At 36.0% G+C, this 19,873-nt stretch overlaps 1 protein-coding gene across 4 annotated transcripts in view; it reads right to left on the bottom strand.

Annotated features, from left to right (window-relative positions):
- BRD10 (bromodomain containing 10) overlaps positions 1-19,873 on the bottom strand; it is a 107,478-nt gene that overhangs the window by 67,776 nt on the left and 19,829 nt on the right. For 2 of the 4 annotated variants that reach the window (XM_061132434.1, XM_061132433.1), the window contains exon 2: positions 5,612-5,812. The exons of the other annotated variants lie outside the window; for them this stretch is intronic. In XM_061132434.1, coding sequence (XP_060988417.1) covers positions 5,612-5,812 — 201 coding nt within the window. The remainder of the gene's footprint in view (positions 1-5,611; positions 5,813-19,873) is intronic. 4 annotated transcript variants of the gene reach the window in all.

The following is a 19,873-nucleotide window of genomic DNA, read 5'->3' as shown; positions in this document are numbered from 1 at the left end:
AAGACAGACTCACAGGTCAATAGAAAAGAACAGACAGCCCAGAAATAAACCCATGTATATGTATCAACTACTTTATGATAAAGGAGACAATAACATACAGTGTGGAAATCACAATCCCTTCAATAAATGGTGTTGGAGAAACTGGACAGCTATATGTAAAAGAATGAAATTTGACCACTATATTACAACATACACAAAAACGAACTCAGATGGATTAAAGACTTGAATGTAAGATCTTATACTATAAAACTCCTGGAAGAAAAAGACAGTAAGCTCCTTGACATAGGTCTTGGTAAAGATTTTTGGATCTGACAACAAAAGCAAAAGCAAGAAAATAAAAAAATAACTAAGTGTGACTACATCATACTAAAAAGCTCTCTACAGCAAAGGAAGCCATCAACAAAATGAAAGGCAAGCTATTAATGGGAGAAAATATCTGCAAATCATGTATCTGGTAAGAGGCTAAAATCCAAAATATATAAAAAAATTTATACAATCCAATAGCAGAAAACAAACAATTTGATTAAAAAATGGACAAATCAGAATGTACATTTTCCCAAAGACACAGAGGGTCTACAGGTACATGAGAAAATGCTCAACATCACTAATCATCAGGGAAATGCAAATGAAAACCACAATGAGATATCACCTCGTACCTGTCAGAATGACCATTATCAAAAAGACAAAAAATAACAAATCATTGGTTAGGATGTGGAGACAAGGGAACCTTTGAGCACTGTTGATGGTAATATAAACTGGTGCAACCACTATGAAACAGTATGGAAGTTCTCCAAAAAATTAATAGTAAAACTACAATATAATCCAGCAATTCCACCTCTGAGCTATCTGAAGAAAATGAAAACACTAACTTGAAAAGATATATATTCCCATATTTACTGCAGCATTATACACAACAGCCAAGATATAAAAACAACCTAAGTATCCATCAATAGATGAATGGATAAAGAAATTGTGGTATTCATACACAATGGAATACTATATAGCTACAAAACAGAAGGAAATATTGCCACTTCTGACAGCATGGATGGATTTTGAGGACATTACGCTAAGTGAAAAAAAAGTAAGACAGTGAATGATAAAACTGTATGATTTCTCTTATATGTAGAGTCTAAAAAAAAAAGAGAGAGAGAGAGAACAGATTGGTGGTTGCCAGAGGAGAATGGGGAGAGCTGGGGAAATAGGTTGAGTGAGTCAAAACATAAAGAAGAAAAACAAAATTAAAAACAAAGTAGAATGGATATACAGCCACACATCTATCTATCCACATCCTCATCCTTAAAGACAACACGTACATGAATGCTTACTGTAGCATTCTATAATAATGCAACTCTAGAACTAATCCAGAATGTGTATCGTATCAGGTAAATGGATAAACTGTAATACAGTCAAATAATGGAATATTATACACTACCACTGGAAATAAAATACAATGCAATAATTCAACACAGCTAAATCTCAGGACACATAATGCTGAATGAAAACAGAAGACTGCCATTTATATAAAGGTTAAAGACATACAAAACAATGCTATATTATATATTTATACATAAAAAATGCCCAGAAATGATCTCCTTTTCCTGGTCATGATGCAGTAACTGAACCAATCTTACCCTCACTTTGTAAACAATTACAAATTGAATAAAATGCATGAAACAAATGTTTTCAGACATTGATTATCAAACAGTACAAGACTGTGATCCCCAAGAAATGAAACAAATGAGGTGATCCCTATAATTGACTGATGTCCTAACTAAAAGCAATTAATTTCCAGACCATGAGCAGAGACAGCAGAAAACCAAATAGTCCAGTGGAGCTGAGTAGGAGATGAAAATCAGCATTAGGGGAGTAAGGCACCTAGAAGTTGTGAAATAATTCTAAAAACAAGGAAGTTGTGCAGAAAAGAGCTTCAGAAATCTATACAAGGGTACAAAGTAGGACAAGAATGACTAGAAAATTGTAAGATCAAGGAGTTCATAGACACAGTAGGAAGACCAGAGGAAGTGCAGAGTTCTGTCATCACTTGGGGGCATTTGGTGGAGACTCCAGAGAGGTCAGATCTTAGTATGTGCTTAGTTGCTCAGTCGAGTCCAACTCTTTGCAACCCTATGGACTGTAGCCTGCCAGGCTCCTCTGTCCATGGGATTTTTCCAGAAATAATAATGGAATGGATTGCCATTTCCTCCTCCATGGGATCTTTCAGACCCAGGAACCAAACCTTTGTCTCCAGTATCTCCTTAATAGAAGGAGGATTCTTTACTGCTGAGCCACCAGGAAAGCTCATTAGATCTTAGTTCAGTTCAGTTCAGTTCAGTCGCTCAGTCGTGTCCGACTCTTTGCAACCCCATGAATCACAGCAGGCCAGGCCTCCCTGTCCATCACCAACTCCTGGAGTTTACTCAAACTCATGCCCATCGAGTCGGTGATGCCATCCAGCCATCTCATCCTCTGTCGCCCCCTTCTCCTCCTGCCCCCAATCCCTCCCAGCATCAGGGTCTTTTCCAATGAGTCAACTCTTTACATAAGGTGGCCAAAGTACTGGAGTTTCAGCTTCAGCATCAGTCCTTCCAATGAACACCCAGGACTGATCTCCTTCAGGATGGACTGGTGGGATCTCCTTGCAGTCCAAGGGACTCTCAAGAGTCTTCTCCAACACCACAGTTCAGAAGCATCAATTTTTCGGCACTCAGCTTTCTTCACAGTCCAACTCTCACATCCATACATGACCGCTGGAAAAACCACAGCCTTGACCAGACGGACCTTTGTTGGCAAAGTAATGTCTCTGCTTTTTAATATGCTATCTAGGTTGGTCATAACTTTCCTTCCAAGGAGTAAGCATCTTTTAATTTCATGGCTGCAGTCACCATCCACAGTGATTTTGGAGCCCCCCAAAATGAAGTCTGACACTGTTTCCACTGTCTCCCCATCTATTTCCCATGAGGTGATAGGACCAGATGCCATGATCTTAGTTTTCTGAATGTTGAGCTTTAAGCCAACTCTTTCACTCTCCTCTTTCCCTTTCATCAAGAGGCTTTTTAGTTAGTAGCAGTGCTGAACTGGAATGAAGGTTATTCTAGACCCATCCTGTAAGAGCTTAAAACCCGGAGATGAAAGGATCATCAAACTGATCCACAAGGAACTTAACTCCCTGGAAGAACAAAGCTCAGTCCTCTTTTAAGAAGGTAAAGACAAATCTAAATACTCAACAAGGTAACATTCCCAACATACAATTTCTAATAAAAAATTATTGGACATGTCAAGAAGCAGAAAAATGTTACTTATAACAAGGAGAAAAATTGGTCAATTGGCTTAGCAAAGACAAAGATGATGGAGCTAGCAGAAAAGGACATTAAAAGGAACATAATAAGAAATGAAGATATTAAGAAAAACAAATGTAACTTCTGGAGCTGAAAAAATACAAACTCTGAAATAAAAAAGTTCCCTGGATTAGACACTACATTAAAAAAAGATTAGCAAAACTTCCATGCAATCTCAATCAAAATTCCCTCAGGTGTTTTTTTTTATTTTTTGGTAGGATTTCCAGTATGATTCTAAAACTATACAGAAATGCAAAGATTCCAGTATAGCCTAAAAATTTTAGGGGGGGAAAAAAAAACAAAAAACAAAATACAAAGTTGGAATATTCACACTACCAAATTTCAAAGCTTATTATAAAGCCACAGTCATCAAGTCAACATAACTTAAGGACGGACCTATAGATGGAAAAGAACAGAAAGTCCAGAAAAACTCACAAACATATGTTCAACTGATTTTTAGCAAAGATGCAAAAATAACTTATGAATAATAAATAACAAAACGTAAAACTGTTTTAAAAACTGCTGAGTAGTGGGTACCAAGGCCTTTGATTTTATTCTTTGTTCCATGCTTAAAATATCCCTAGTTAGAAAAGGTTCATGCTTTACCCAAAGAGCAAGCTTAATTCATATTAAATTATCATAGTTACTAGACATTTAAAGGAGAGTTTTTTCCCCATGTCTTAATTCACCCATGTTTATTTGATGTTAAGCACAGGACACACACACACACACATATATATATAACTGGAGAAGAGAAAAGGATTCTTGTATTTCCAGATTCTTACTAACCACTCCTACTTACTTGCTTAAATGTTTCCCTCATCACTTCAAACAACTTATTAAAGACTGCAGTTCACGGATCTGTCTCCACACCGTGGACTCAAGCTCTTTTATTTTCTTTGAGGGTTCCATCATTTTTAGGGCACAGGGGTAGTATACTTCTCAGGAGTACAAACTCTATAACCACAACGCTCTGGTTCAAATCTTAAATTTACTATTCAAAAACTGCCTGTCTTTAGGTAAGTTACTCGTCTATCTGCCTCAGGACAAATACTGAATACATATGAGGTACTTAGAGCTGAACCTGGCAAATAGTCCTGCACAGTAAACGTTAACTATTCTTTTTTATTTTCTTCTTATTGCTACTATTACAACTATCTCCAGACTCCTCTTTGTCTCTTCCTATGTTCCCCCTATATCAAGGAAGGTACTAAGTCTTGCTGATTGTTTCCAGAACAATCTGACCTTCTTCCTATTTCTGGTCATCAGCAGTGGAGCACTAGACTCCTACAGCCTTCTTCCTATAAGCCTTCCTTTTCTTCAATTTCTCTCTACACTAATCTATTACATACTATTATCAGATTAATCTTTAGCCCCTTCCATACAACCCCCTTTTCTATAGCAGGAGTAGTTTTATGAGTCTCTATACAAGGAAAAGAAGTGGGTTTTTTTTTTTTTTTTTCAGAGAACACTGTGGGTTCTCAACTAACCACTATTATTAAAAAGTATGGTGGTACAGAAAGCCTCAGGTTGAATTTTAATCTTACAAAGCAAGCTAAATTTATTATTACAAGAGGAGTAACAATATATTATAAATTGACTTTGACTAGCATTAGTAGTTCTCTATTACATCAGCAATTGCTCTTAATATAGTTTGAGATATGATTTAATATAAAAATTATCAGTCTTTTCTGACTAATCACTTACCTCTCTGGGCCCTACTCTCTTGCTAAAAAACCTTAGAGATAGGTCATCAATCTCTGTACCCCCGACCCTAAAAGTTAATACTAATTGAGCACAACATTCTTTCCTGATGAGTTCAGAGTAAGCATAGTTGTCCAGGAAATTAATACCAGTGAAGGAACTGGCATAAGTGAACTTATATGTCACTTCAAACTACATTATCTCCAGAGGTTCTCCTAATTTTAAATGTTAGAGGTCTGTGCTTCTATTCTAAAGTTCTACCAATCTATTCAAAATTCTTCTCCTTTAAAATTTATAATTCAATTGAGACTACTTCCAGAAGTATAGAAAGCAACCTGAAATCTTTCATAAAAATTATTTTTGTATAGCTTTAAAATAATTTGATTTAATATTTAAAACTGTACTTTGAAACAAATTCCATTTTGATATTTCAGTATTAACTCATATTTAGGGCCCAGAAATTTTATATGGGCACACAAAAGTTACACAGCTACTCTCTGAAATGTAGTTCTTGAAAATTTAAACAACATGAAACTTAACTCTTTTTGTGTGTTTTTTTTTTTAACATTTACCTTTTTTCTTCTTTTGCTCTCAGCTGTTCTTCCTGTCTCAAAACTTGAACCATTACAGATTCAAAAACTCCACTTGTCAAGCCTGCCAAACTTCGTGGTGTTGACCGACGCCTTGTTGAAGTACATGCAGTTCCCTTCTCATCCTCCAATCCATAATAGCCTCTAGATGTAACTGCTATCGTTGTCTTTTCTCTCAAGTGCCTTGGAGAAGAATAAGTCATTCACAGGTCAAATCTTCTGGGTAAGCAATAAACCCCCTCAACCAGCATCTTAAGAAGAATCCTTTTTGCTAATAACTACATAAAACTTAGTTAAACCGTGCTTAGCTATGTTTCAGATTTTTATCCTTGCTACATAATTTCTAATTTTCCTTACTCATATCGTAAAATCAGTCTAAGTGATAGTGTCTTCCCTACATTAAACAATATAAAACTGAAGCAGTAAATTAAGAATTAAAGATTTAATTAAAAAATTTGTAAAATTAAATGTAGCACATCTTTACATCTCTTTATAGATTTCATACTACTTATCATCAGTATGGGAAAGTATATAATAATAAAAAAATATTTGGGGAGAGAAAATTTATGATACATAAACATGTTGAAGAAATTATAAACAAATGAAGCATTATAATATATAAATATTAAGTGGTAAGCATTATGATATATAATTGTAAATTTAGAAACTTTCTGACTAAACTATATAAAGAACTTAATTTAGAGTTCTTCTTCAACCTCACCATAAATATCTCCCTTACCCTATATTTAGTAATACAAACTAACCTAATGCTTAACGATAATGATGAAAAAGTTTCTCAGCAGTTTGCTTAATTACCCATAATTGAATAAAAACTATTTATTTACACTAAAGAAACACTAAATTAATCTTATAAATTTTTAAGCCTAGACCAAAAACTGACTTCTGAATTTATGAGCTAATTGTGAAAAGCATTAGGGAAAATAACTGCTGTTGTACCTTTGCAAAACATGCCAGAGCCTCTGAAAGCTTTGTACAGGTTGTTTCTACAATGGTAAAATCAAATCAGTCTTAAAAGTAAGCATTCATTATGCTGGAAAGGAATGTATATAAATTTATAATAGAAGTCGATCCTGTAGTTGTATTTCCCTACTGTCCTACAGGCACAGCTTTCTTCAATACAAATAAGCTGAAGGATCACCAAAACAAGATGTTATGGCATGAAATAAACTCCTGTACGTCTTGGACTATATTCACAGTGGTTTATTACTCTAAGTTAGAATAACTTTATAACAGTCTTACTCTCAGGCCATCTAGGTCCCATAAATAGTATGACTGCAAGGGTCTACTGAACTGTGGCACTGTTACGTGTTTTCTTTACTATGAGGAAATAACATTTTAATTAATTCAGCTTTTGGCAGGGCATAAACTTTTAAACTGGTTTTCCAGTGTTGCTAAAGAACTTGAGCTAATCTATCCATACTATTTCAGGCTGTGATCTTTTAAGCACAACAGCATACATCTGTATAATAGCTAATTGGGCTGGGAGTAAGAAATGTGGGCCCAAGGAAAATAAACTGGCAATAACAGATACTGAATGAGTATATATGGGTTCATTTTAGTAGTGTGTTCACACTGGCAGACTGACTAGTTCTGTAATTTTATTTATCTCCTCGTCAATACTAATGGAAGAGGACATTAATGGACAATATTACACTAAAACATGAAGACATGTCAGAAGTCACAGGGCATGGAGCATGGGGGCGAAGAAGAGATAAGGGAAACATTAAGTCATATGCTTAAACTGTTATGTAAACAAGTCAGAAACTAAATTTTACCCTTTAACTTCAGTCATTTAAGTACAGAAGATGAAGTTTCAAACTACTTTTTTAAACATTATTTTCTCAGAACAAAGAGAAATTAATATCCTTTATACTCATCAGAAATAAGAATTTATAAGCTTTGATAGTTATCATTCATAATTCAAATACAAAGAAAACTGTCTTGTATCAATATGTAAAGATAAAAGAGTCTAAGGAAAAAATTCTTATCCAACGTGAGTGGGTACGTAAAACTCTCACAGCCTTCTCAGAAGTCACTTTGGTAATAATCATTAAGATTTAACGTGCACATATCCTTAGACCAATCATGCTTCCAGGAATTTAGCCTACAGACATATATCCACGACTGTGAGCAGTAACACACACATACAATTACATTTGTTATTCAAAAAGAACAACATGGAGACAAACATCTTTCAGTAAGAGATCAAATAAAGTCACAAACATCACACCGGAGAAGGAAACGGCAACCCCCTCCAGTAATCTTGCCTGGAAAATTTCATGGACAGAGGAGCCTGGTAGACTACAGTCCATGGGGTCGCAAAAAGTCAGACATGACTGAGCACGCACATCACACCACACAATATCATCATCTATTAAAAGCAATAGGTAAATCTGTATGTACTCACTATAAAAGATGTCCTTATTATACTGCTGAATGTAAAAAAGTTGTTTCTGGACAAAACATATTTTTTTAACCCAAAGGAATTATATACAAGTATATTCATATGTAAACATACATATGGCATCCAGTAGTGGGTGTTTGTGTACATGTTCAAACTCTTACCTAGATTATTGCAGTCTCTCTGTGACAGTCTCCTGGCTTCTACTCAGATTTCTCTACAGTCTATTCTTTAGGCAACAAACCAAGTAATCCTTTTAAAAAGGTAATTAGATTAAGTCAATGCCCTGCTCTGTCTCCTCCAAAGCCTTCCAGTTATATGTAAAATACAATGCTAAGTTTCGATGGTCTACAAGAGATAGTGTGATATGGCTTTCATTTACCTCTGCAGACCTTATCTTCCATGATTCTGCCTTTAGATTTTTGTGTTCTGGTCACAAATGTCTCCTTATGATTCTCAGTCACACTAATATTCGCTTTGCACTTGTTCTCTCTCCTGTAAGGGCACTTTCCCCCTAGATATTTGTATGGCTAGGCATTATCACTTTATTAAAATCTCTATTAAAATGTCACCATATCTGAGAGGGCTTTCTTGTCTGTTACCACAACCAGTAACAGATTCCCTGTCATTCTCTATTCCCTTGCTCCAGTTTCTTTTTCTTCATGTTACTCATCATATACTACATGATATAATTATCTATTTACTTGGTAATTATCCATCTCCTCACCACAGTGAAAGCTCCAGGAGGATAAGGACTTTGTTTTGTTAATGGCCATTGCCTTCAGAGCCTCAAATACTAAATATACAAAGTATTTGAAAGGATACAAGCCAAAAAAAAAAGAAAGGCTACAAGCCAAACTATATTTTAAATTTACACACACAAAGTCGAAAAATTCCAGTCGTCTTTTCTGTTGTTCACAGTAAAAGAATCCTTATTAAACATCTCTTGCGAACTAGTAGTTTTCATTTTCATTCATCAGAGAATAAAAGGCAATAAAGTAAGATGAAAATAAGTCTCACTTCTAAACAGGAACTGTCAGATAGTTAATCAACCTTCAAGTTATACAAAAAATAACTCCCCTTTTCTAAAATTGAAGCTTTTTCCTTCCTACTAGCAAAATTATTCTATGAAATCAGTCTGGCCGTAGTTTGAAAATAACAGATTGCTAAGTAAAAGCTAAGCAACAATTATAGTTGATTCACTGACTTTTATAGTTATCCTTTTTTTCCCACTCACAAAGCATGAAAGGTCTTTTCTGTGCTGTTGATGCATTCCAAATTTCAGAATTCAGGGGTGCAATTTTGTTTAAAATGACTAAAGTAAACATTAAGATGGAAATCAGCTGAGTTTTACTTAATGTTAACATATGGACTAACACTGACCCTCTACTAAAATAGATATTTGGAAACGTTTCCACTATTACATGACTTTAGGTTACTAAAACAATGTAAAAGTGACACCTATAAAATTTTGTATACTTAAAAGTTGGAAACAGAATGATATAATCTGCTTAAAAATATTCTATATGAAGAGTTTCAACCTTTTAAACCCATTTACTTAAACAATTTTAAATGCAATACAGCCCTCAGGGTTCAGACAAGGAAGAGCGAATACTCAAAAGGAGGTGATGTTTAATGAAGAATCTATTTACAAATGTGCAACTAAGCTTAAGGGAAACTAGGAAGGGATGGAGAAGCATTTGTGGACCAGCCAGAGAGCATTTGATCACTCTAGACTCAATAGGGGAGGGGAAGGAGTAGTTACTGGAGCCAAGAAGCTGCCATTGTAGGAGAGAGCCACACACGATGATGCACAGTTACTGACAACCTGCAACACAGCAAAAAAGAAGCCGTTAGAATAAATATTCCTATCTCTGTCAGTGCCTCCAATTCACTGAATCCAATAAGAAGCCAGAGAACAAGGCAGACAAACTGAAGGAGTCCTTAGAGATCAGCCTCCCAGGACACACAGCATAGTGCACAAGGGTAGAGGATAGATTTGAAGGGGGCTAACTATGGTGTTGGAGAAGACTCTTGAGAGTCTCTTAGACTGCAAGGAGATCCAACCAGTCCATCCTAAAGGAGATCAGTCCTGGGTGTTCATTGGAAGGACTGATGCTGAAGCTGAAACTCCAGTACTTTGGCCACCTCATGAGAAGAGTTGACTCATTGGAAAAGACCCTGATGCTGGGAGGGATTGGGGGCAGGAGGAGAAGGGGACAACAGAGGATGAGATGGTTGGATGGCATCACTGACTCAATGGACATGGGTTTGAGTAGACTCCAGGAGTTGGTGATGGACAGGGAGGCCTGGCCTGCTGCGATTCATGGGGTTGCAAAGAGTCAGACATGACTGAGTGACTGAACTGAACTGAACTGAATGTATGCAGATCAGGAAGCAAAAGTTAGAACTGGACATGGAACAACAGACTAGTTCCAAATGGGAAAATTTTGGGAAATTTTTCCCAAATGGGAAAAGGAATACGTCAAGGCTGTATATTGTCACCCTGCTTATTTAACTTATATGCAGAGTACATCATGAGAAACGCTGGTCTGGAGGAAGCATAAGCTGGAATCAAGTTTGCTGGGAGAAATATCAATAACCTCAGATATGCAGATGACACCACCCTTATGGCAGAAAGTGAAGAAGAACCAAAAAGCCTCTTGATGAAAGTGAAAGAGGAGAGTGAAAAAGCTGGCTTAAAGCTCAACATTCAGGAAACTAAGATCATGGCATGTGGTCCCATCACTTCATGGCAAATAGATAGGTAAACAGTGGAAATTGGCTGACTTTATTTTCCTGGGCTCCAAAATCACTGCAGATGGTGACTGCAGCCAGGAAATTAAAAGACACTTACTCTTTGGAAGGAAAGTTATGACCAACCTAGACAGCATATTAAAAAGCAGAGACATTAGTCTACAAGGGTCCTTCTAGTCAAGGCTATGGTTTTTCCAGTGGTCATGAATGGATGTGAGAGTTGGACTTATAAAGAAAGCTGCGCACCGAAGAATTGATGCTTTTGAACTGTGGTTTTGGAGAAGACGCTTGGTGTTGGAGAAGAGTCCCTTGGACTGCAAGGAGATCCAACCAGTCCATCCTAAAGGATATCAGTCCTGGGTGTTCACTGGATGGACTGATGTTGAAGCTGAAACTCCAGTACTTTGGCCACCTGATGCAGAGAGCTGACTCATTGGAAAAGACCCTGATGCTGGGAAAGACTGAGGGCAGGAGCAGAAGGGGACGACAGAGGATGAGATGGTTAGATGGCATCACCTACTTGACGGACATGGGTTTGGTTGGACTCCGGGAGTTGGTGATGGACAGGGAGGCCTGGCGTGCTACAGTTCATGGGGTCACAAAGAGTCGGACACGACTGAGCAACTGAACTGAACTGAGTGAAGACTAACCAGCACCACAGTTTAGTACTGGTTTTCAAGAGCAACTGACTGAAATTAGGGAAGGTAGAACTTTTTTTGGTGGATTTGAACAAAACCTTTTGCATGTTTGATAGATAAGCATCATTATGCAGTTAGCCCAGCCTGTCATGCACTTTTTCCATCTGTATTTGTGTATCTTTATGAACTCTGAAATGAGCTTCCTTGATAACTCAGTTGGTAAAGAATCTGCCTGCAATGCAGGAGACCCTGGTTCAATTCCTGGGTTGAGAAGATCCCCTGGAGAAGGGATAGGCTATCCACTCTGAACTACAACAGTCTTTGAAATCAAATACCAAAAGAACCCCAACGTAAACCTTCAAACAGCCCTAGAGCCAAGGATTAAAACAAGATGTTTAAAAACTTAACAAAATATCAAAACATCCTACAAAAAATAATTTCATATTGGTATTTTTTAAAAAAATAAAATATGCTTAATCTCTGATTTCAATTATGTAGTTTAATGTTATATGTTTTACAATATATACAGCACAACTGTACAGAAGAATCCATACATAATTTATAAATAAATATGCATACAATTGGGGTACATATTGGAAACTTTTTCTGCTTGAGGAGCCAGACCATAAAAATTTGGAGACTTCTCTCATCTCAGGTATATATAATATATCTGATACCTCAGTTTTCAGAACAAGGAAATCTTCATCCACACACACATTTATCACAGACTGTTAAATCTGTTTCCTAATTGATCTTCTTTACTTTCTATTCTCCCAATTGTTACTCTTATTTCCTGTGCATTTTTAACTTCTCTATATCCAACCCTCCAGTTCCTTGTTTGAGTTCTTTATTTGCTCTATTTACTCTAACATAGTTAAGCCTCATGTAGATAACTAGTTGGGGTCCACTGATCCATCATATGTGACTAAACCTCTCTTTTTCATGTTTTTGTTTCAGCTGCACATTGCAGCATATGGGATCTTAGCTCCCCAGTGATAGAACCTGTACCCCTTGCAGTGGAAGTGCAGAGTCTTAACTACTGGACTGCCAGAGAAGTCCCATGACTCACCTCTTCTTTCATCTCACCTCCCTTGACCAATATATCTTTCTGTCTCAGGCACCCTATCTCTCTCTTGCATCTCAGCTGAAAGGTCCTTCACTCCTATACCTTCACTACTAAGGACAGCAGAAAAAAAAAATCACCACTTTCTAGTCTACTGTCTAACTGTAACCTACACTGGACTCACCTAAGATGACTTCTTTGAAGGAAGCAACTCCCTCTTTGGTTCTCCATAACAGCAACTTCAAATGTCACCATTATTCAAAAGCTTCACCTCACTATCCATTATCACATAGTAGCTGACTTTGCTTACTATTTCACACAGAAAATGGTAGTTTTAAAGAAAGAGTTCCATTAACTTTCTGTTTCTCAAAAAAAAAAACTTATCTAAATTCAAACAAAATTTATCTGAATTTTAAGTTGCAGTGAAAAAAGTGCTTATCAAAAACTAATCCAGCAGTAGGTTTTCAGAATTTGTATTTCATTATTTCCTGCATTTTCAGCCTGTCCCTGCTAGTTGCATTTAGCATGTAAACATGTCCCAGTTTTTATTAAATACAAACTATTCCCCTCAAGAAGTACCACATCTAAACTCTTGGTCCGTTTCACTTTTCACACTTCAAACTATCATTTGCCTACACCTACTCCACTGAAATCCCTCTTCCCAAATGATCTCCTATTTATGTAATTCAAATGATAATTTTTCATTTCTTATTCACTCAACTTCTCTATACCATCCAATTACTCTTCTGTCAAGACTTTAATCTGGACTTTACAAAAAGAATAGTTTTAGATGGATAGGCAAGAGTGGAGAAGCAATACTAATTAAGAAGAAAAATATTCATTCATAGTATTCAAATTCATTCATTCAAAATATTTACTGAGCAACTGGGATTCAGCAAGGACATGCTGACAGTTTGCATATAATCAGGTTGAAACAATGGTGACACCACTGGGGGGAAAAAAAAGTGAGAGTTGAAAAGAAAAACAGGAAATCTGGGAAGCCTGAGTTAGAAACACACTTAGTTTTTAACATTTTCACATAACAGTTATACAACCAGCTGTGAAAGTTCTATGGACAGAAATAGGAAACTAAAACAAAAGGAAAGGCTGAAGATATAGATGTGGAAGTCTTAGCGATAAAGTCATAAAAAACAATCTCTCCACAGAGGAACAAATATAGGGAGACATGATCTAGAAGCATAACATTAGGGATCATCCATAATTATAAAGAAAAACATAGCAAAAGAAGAGGAAGATTCAAAAGATAAGTTATTTTTAAGACAAGAAATAGCACAATAACCAACCAAGAGAAAAGTTTTAATATCAAGTGATCTAAACTACTTAATCCTCCACGCAGATGTAGAAAGTACTAAGTAGAAGCCAAGGATTAAGCAAGAAGACATTCATTAGTAAAATTCAAGAGGGCAATTTTAATAAGGGAATAATTAGAAATAACTTTGTAAGTTAAAAAATATCTCAGAATTTTTGCTCATACCTGAAGTGGGCATCAAAAAAATTGACGATAACACCCCTCCCCCAAAGAAGTACCAAAGACCACCACTGAAAACCAATCATTTTGCTTAGAATAAATTTCCATTTCTTGATTTTCCCTTTCTAATTTAAGGAAGGCACAAAGGTAAATGGCAAGTTTTCATTTACATAGGAAAGATACTGAGAAGTGCCTTACCAACCTTGAGAGCTCTGATATGCATTTTCCATAAGTTAGGGCTGCCCTGTTGAACATTTTACTAACTTTATAGCTATTCCTTATCACACAGAAGCAGTCAGTTCTCAGTACAGGCAGAACAGAGGGCTCCCTAGGTCACTATCTTTCAGAGACTGGTTATGCTATTTTTCCCTAGAAAACACTAAATCTGTGACAAGTCTGCAAAGTGGGCAGGCAGATACTGTGGCTTCCTTTTCTTGGCTAACGCCTCTAAATATCTGCCAAGTGTTGATGAGGATTTAAAGTGGGATACTGTAAATTCAGAATACTTTCAGATGTGACAAAGACACAAAGAAGAAAACTGGGAAAGCTAGAGTGAGTCTTGCCTCTACCTACTTGAAATAACAGATCATAAAAAAGACATGTAGGGACCTGACAAGAGCTGAAGACTTAAACGAAATTAGGAAGATGTAGAAAGTGGATATCATGGTGTTTATAGAAAATAAGTAATGCTACCAACTTCTCTATTGTTCATTTCAAGAATGGGAAGAACATCATTCTTACTCCCCACAAACTAGTAAATTCCTATTGTTCTCTCATATACTTTTAATTCAAAACTGAACATTTTACTTCCCCTACTTTATGGAGATATAACTGACATAAACCACTGCGTAAGTTTAAGGAGTATGATGTGTTGATTTGATACATATATATTTTGCAAAATGATTACCAGATGATTTGATACACAAATATTTTGCAAAATGATTATCAGAGGGTTAGCTAACACCTCCACTGGGTCACATAACTAAAAACAAATATTTAAAATTTTCATGTCTGAATTATATTTTTCTTCTGATTTAAAAAATCTTCAGTTGTTTTACCTTGCCCTCTGGGTTTTGCAAGGTTTAGCGTGTGTTACAGGACTCTATCCGGCTGTACTGCCTCTCATTTACTCCACAAACATTTAGTGAGCACTGCTGGGTCCCAGGCTCTGCTTTGGGAGCTGGGGATTCAGAAGACAGTGGTCTTTGTCTTCCAGGTACTTATGCTCTCTTGCATTTTTCCATTCAGATATGCTGCTTGGTATTGCACCTCTGCACCAGTTTCTCTCTTCCTTCTTCCCCTCACCATCTGGTGAGCTTGTTTCTTCAAAACCCAAGCCAAATCTCTCCCTCCTTGGAGACTTCTCTATCTTTGACAATAATCATTCAACTCCATCTCATTGTGGTTTCCCCTTCTTTATGTCTTTAGTTACAGAAGATCTTTTCTGGGAGGTCCTGGTCTTTTTCATTGAAGGCTATTCTGCAAATAGTTATGATTTTGGTGTGCTTGTGAGAGGAGGTGAGCTTGGGGTCTTTCTACTCTGTCATCTTAGCTAATCTCTCCACGTTTCACTTATTTCTTATGCCAAGTGACCAAAAAATGAGTGGCTCAAATGTTGATTCCACAATACTATTAAAAAAATATAAAAAGTACCTTATGTAAAAATAAGAACATAAAAATTTCATTTCTGGAAAACTAAGAAAAAATCATTTGACAGAGGACTCATCTGATCAGATATTAAAATGGATTTTAAAAGTCACAGTAATAAAGAATTTTAATGCCAGAAGATGAAGAGTTAAACATACCAAGAGTATAGTGAAGAGTTCAAAAGTAGATCCAAATACTTTAATATATTAATATTACAAAATAGTATATCAAAGCAATGGAAAAAAAAAAATGATGCTGTGATAAATAGCTGTATGTGAGGTAAAAAATAAAGCTCAACTTCAACCTCACTCCTTGACCAGACTCATTTATTCCTTTTTTCAACACTAAGTTCTCACAGATACTGAGTTAGGTGTAGGCATCAAAAGTTACAGGCAAAATTCCTCCTTGCTGAGTTTACATGCTAGTAAGAAGACACACAAAAAGTGAGTAAACAAATATATACACATAAGTCCTAACTATAAGATACTGTAAGTTCTGTGAAAGACAGTCAAGAATGATTTCTCCAAGGAAATGACAAGGAGCCGCCAGCCATGATCAAAACAAACAAACAAAAAAGGCAAACCAAAAAACCGAAGAAAACTTTGGGGATAAGAGTGTTCTAGGTAAAAGAAAGAGCAAGTATAAAGGCCCTGAGGTGAGAAATGGCTTGGCAGGTATATAAAGAAGAGTAAGCTAAACTCCTAACTATAGCCTAAGTGCCAATGAAGTGCTTGATGCAAGGTACTGACATCTCAATGCACATTTTTTTTTGAAGTTTACCCTGCCTGCTGGGTAGAAAATGGACTCTAAGAGAAAAAAGCAGAAGCAGGAGAAACAAATCGGCAAACTATAGCAGTATTCTAGTCAAGAAATAATAAAGTTTGTACTTAAGGGGAGACAGTGAAGAGAAATGTGCAAGATTTAAATATACTTCAGAGGAAGAAAACTCAGAAATTGTTGATATACTTAAAATGAGAAATAAGTGAAAAGGAAGAATCAATGAAAAGAGCTAGTTTTTTGGTCAGAGCAACTTCACAGATAGTGGAATCATTTGCTCAGAAGGCAAGGATAGGCTTAGAAAAGAAAAAAAAAAACCTAAAGCTAAGTGGTGTGTTTTTTTTTTTTTTTTTTTAAATTTCAATACTTTATTTGGCTGTGCCCGGTCTCAGTTGTGGCACTCGGGATCTTTGATCTTCACTATGGCATTCAGGATCCTTTTTACTTTCTGCATGCAGGATCTAGTTCCCTGGACCCCCTGCACTGGGAGCACAGATTCTTAGCTACTGGATCACCAGAGAAGTCCCTAAAGTTCAGTTTTGAATGTGCTAAAATTTGGAATGGCTAACTTTTATTCAACATAGTATTGGAAATCCTTATCATAGCAACCAGAAAATAAAAAGAAAATAAATCAAAATTGGAAAGGAAGAAGTAAAACTGTCACTGTTAACATATGACATGATACCATACATAGAAAATTGTAAAGACACCACCAAAAAACTACTAAAGCTCATCAATCAATTCAGTAAAGTTGCAGAATACAAAATTAATATACAGGAGTCTGTTGAGTTTCCATACACAAACAATTAACCCTCAGAAAGAGAAATTTTAAAAAAATCCCATTTACCATCAAACCAAAAAGAGTAAAATACCTAGGAAAAATATCTAGGAATAAATCTAAGGAAATAAAAGATCTGTACTTGGTACAGTGTACATTATAAGACTAATGAAAGAAACTAAAAATGATAAACAGATGGAAAGATACTCCATGTTCAGTGAATGGAAGAATTAGTATTGTTAAAATAACTATTCTACCCAAGAAAATACAGAGAGTCAATGCAATCCCTATCAAAATACCAATAGTATGTTTCAGAGAACTAGAACAATGAATTTGAAAACTTGTATGGAAACACAAAAGACACCGAAGAGACAAAGCAATCTTGAGAAAAAAGAAGACAGATGGAGGTATCAGGTTCCTTGACTTTACTACAAAGCTACAATAATGAAAACAGTACAATACTAGCACAAAAGCAGACACACAGACCAATGCGACAGAATAGAATACAACCCCCCTCCCAACTATGGCTAATTAATCTGTTAGAAACGAGGCAAGAATATGCAATGCAGAAAGGGAGTCTCTTCAACAAATGGAGTAAAATAATGAACTTAGATTATTTTCTTATACTATATACAAAAGTAAACTCAAAATGGACTAAAAAACTAAACATAAGATGGAAAACCATAAAACTACCAGAAGAAAACATAGGAAGAGCACTCTCTGATATAATTCATAGTAATGTTTTTTAAATATTTCCTTTCCTGTAGTGATATTTCCTTTTCTAAAGCAAACAAAAGCAAAAATTTAAAAACGAGGTCTTACTAAACCAAAAGCTTTTGCACAACAAAGAAAACCACCAATAAAGTGAAAAGACAACCTACACTGGGAAAAAATATTTGCAAACAATGCGAATAATAAGATATTACTCCCCAAAATACACAAACAGCTCATACAGCTCAGTATCAAAACACCAATACTAATTTAAAAATGGGTAGAAGCCCTTATAAGACATTTTCCCAAATAACACATACAGATGACCAACAGGCACATGAAAAGATGCTCAACATTGCTAATCATCAGAGAAATGGAAATCAAAATCACCATGAGATATCATCTGATACCTGTCAAAATGGCTATTATCAAAAAGACCATAAATAACAAATACTGGCAAGCATACTGAGAAAAGGGAGCCCTTACCTACTGCTGGTGGGAATGTCAACTGGCCCAAGTACCAACAGTCTTCAAAGATTAAAAACAGAACAACCATATGATCCAGCAATTCCACTCCTGGATATACATTCAAAGAAAATGAAAACACTGATTCAAAAAGATACATGCATCCCAATGTTCACAGTAGCATTACTTACAATTGCAAAATATGACAGCAACCTAAGTGTCCATCAACAGATGAGTGGATTAAAACAGATGTGGCTTGTGTGTACGTGTATAAAATATACAGAATACTACTGTAACACATACTAAAACAAACAGAATACTACTGAGCCATAAAAAAGAATAAATTTCACCATTTGCAACAACACAGATGGACGTGAAGGGTATTATGCTTTATGAAATAAGTCACACAGAGAAAGACAAATACTGTGTGATATCACTTATATGTGGAATCTAAACAATAAAACAAATAAATAAAACTAGCAAAAGCAGACTCACAGATATAGAAAACAAACTAATATTTACCAGTGGAGACAGGGAAGTAGGGAGAGGCAATCATAGGGGTAGGGGATTAAATAGATGCCAACTATTAGGTATAAAATAAATAAGCTACAAGGATATATTGTACAACATAGGAGATATAGCTTATATTTTATACCTTTAAATGGAGTATAATGTATAAAAATTTTCAATCAGTATGTTGTACACCTGAAACTAATATTGTAAATCAATTTATACTTCAATAAGAAAAAAAGAAAAAACTGGTAAAACTTCACAGAAACAGAAAAAAAAAAAAACAAAACCGAGACATCCAAATGAATATAGGAAACTAGTGAGAGTATTAATCTATTTTAGTAGGGGACCAAGCAAATGAAGAGGAGACATTTTTACTGTAATACTTCTCCTACCATTTAATTTTTTGCCACCAAGATGTATACATTATTTTTTAAATTAATAAACTATTGACAAAACAAACACTACTGAATTGCTAAGCAAAGTCAGTGTACATCAGTTATACTATTTCCTTTAGATTATCACAGTAGTTACACTTTATATACATCAGTTCATGCATCATTCAGTTCAGTGGCTCAGTCCTGTCTGACTCTTTGCGACCCCATGAACCATAGCACGCCAGGCCTCCCTGTCCATCACCAACTCCCGGAGTCCAACCAAACCCATGTCCGTCAAGTAGGTGATGCCATCTAACCATCTCATCCTCTGTCGTCCCCTTCTCCTCCTGCCCTCAGTCTTTCCCAGCATCAGGGTCTTTTCCAATGAGTCAGCTCTCTGCATCAGGTGGCCAAAGTACTGGAGTTTCAGCTTCAACATCAGTCCATCCAGTGAACACCCAGGACTGATATCCTTTAGGATGGACTGGTTGGATCTCCTTGCAGTCCAAGGGACTCTTCTCCAACACCAAGCGTCTTCTCCAAAACCACAGTTCAAAAGCATCAATTCTTCGGTGTGCAGCTTTCTTTATAAGTCCAACTCTCACATCCA

Source organism: Dama dama, chromosome 29 (genome assembly GCF_033118175.1).
Source record: "Dama dama isolate Ldn47 chromosome 29, ASM3311817v1, whole genome shotgun sequence".
Taxonomy (NCBI): domain Eukaryota; kingdom Metazoa; phylum Chordata; class Mammalia; order Artiodactyla; family Cervidae; genus Dama; species Dama dama.
The sequence above is the reverse complement of the archived record's forward strand: the minus strand, read 5'-3'. Positions and strand labels throughout refer to the sequence as shown.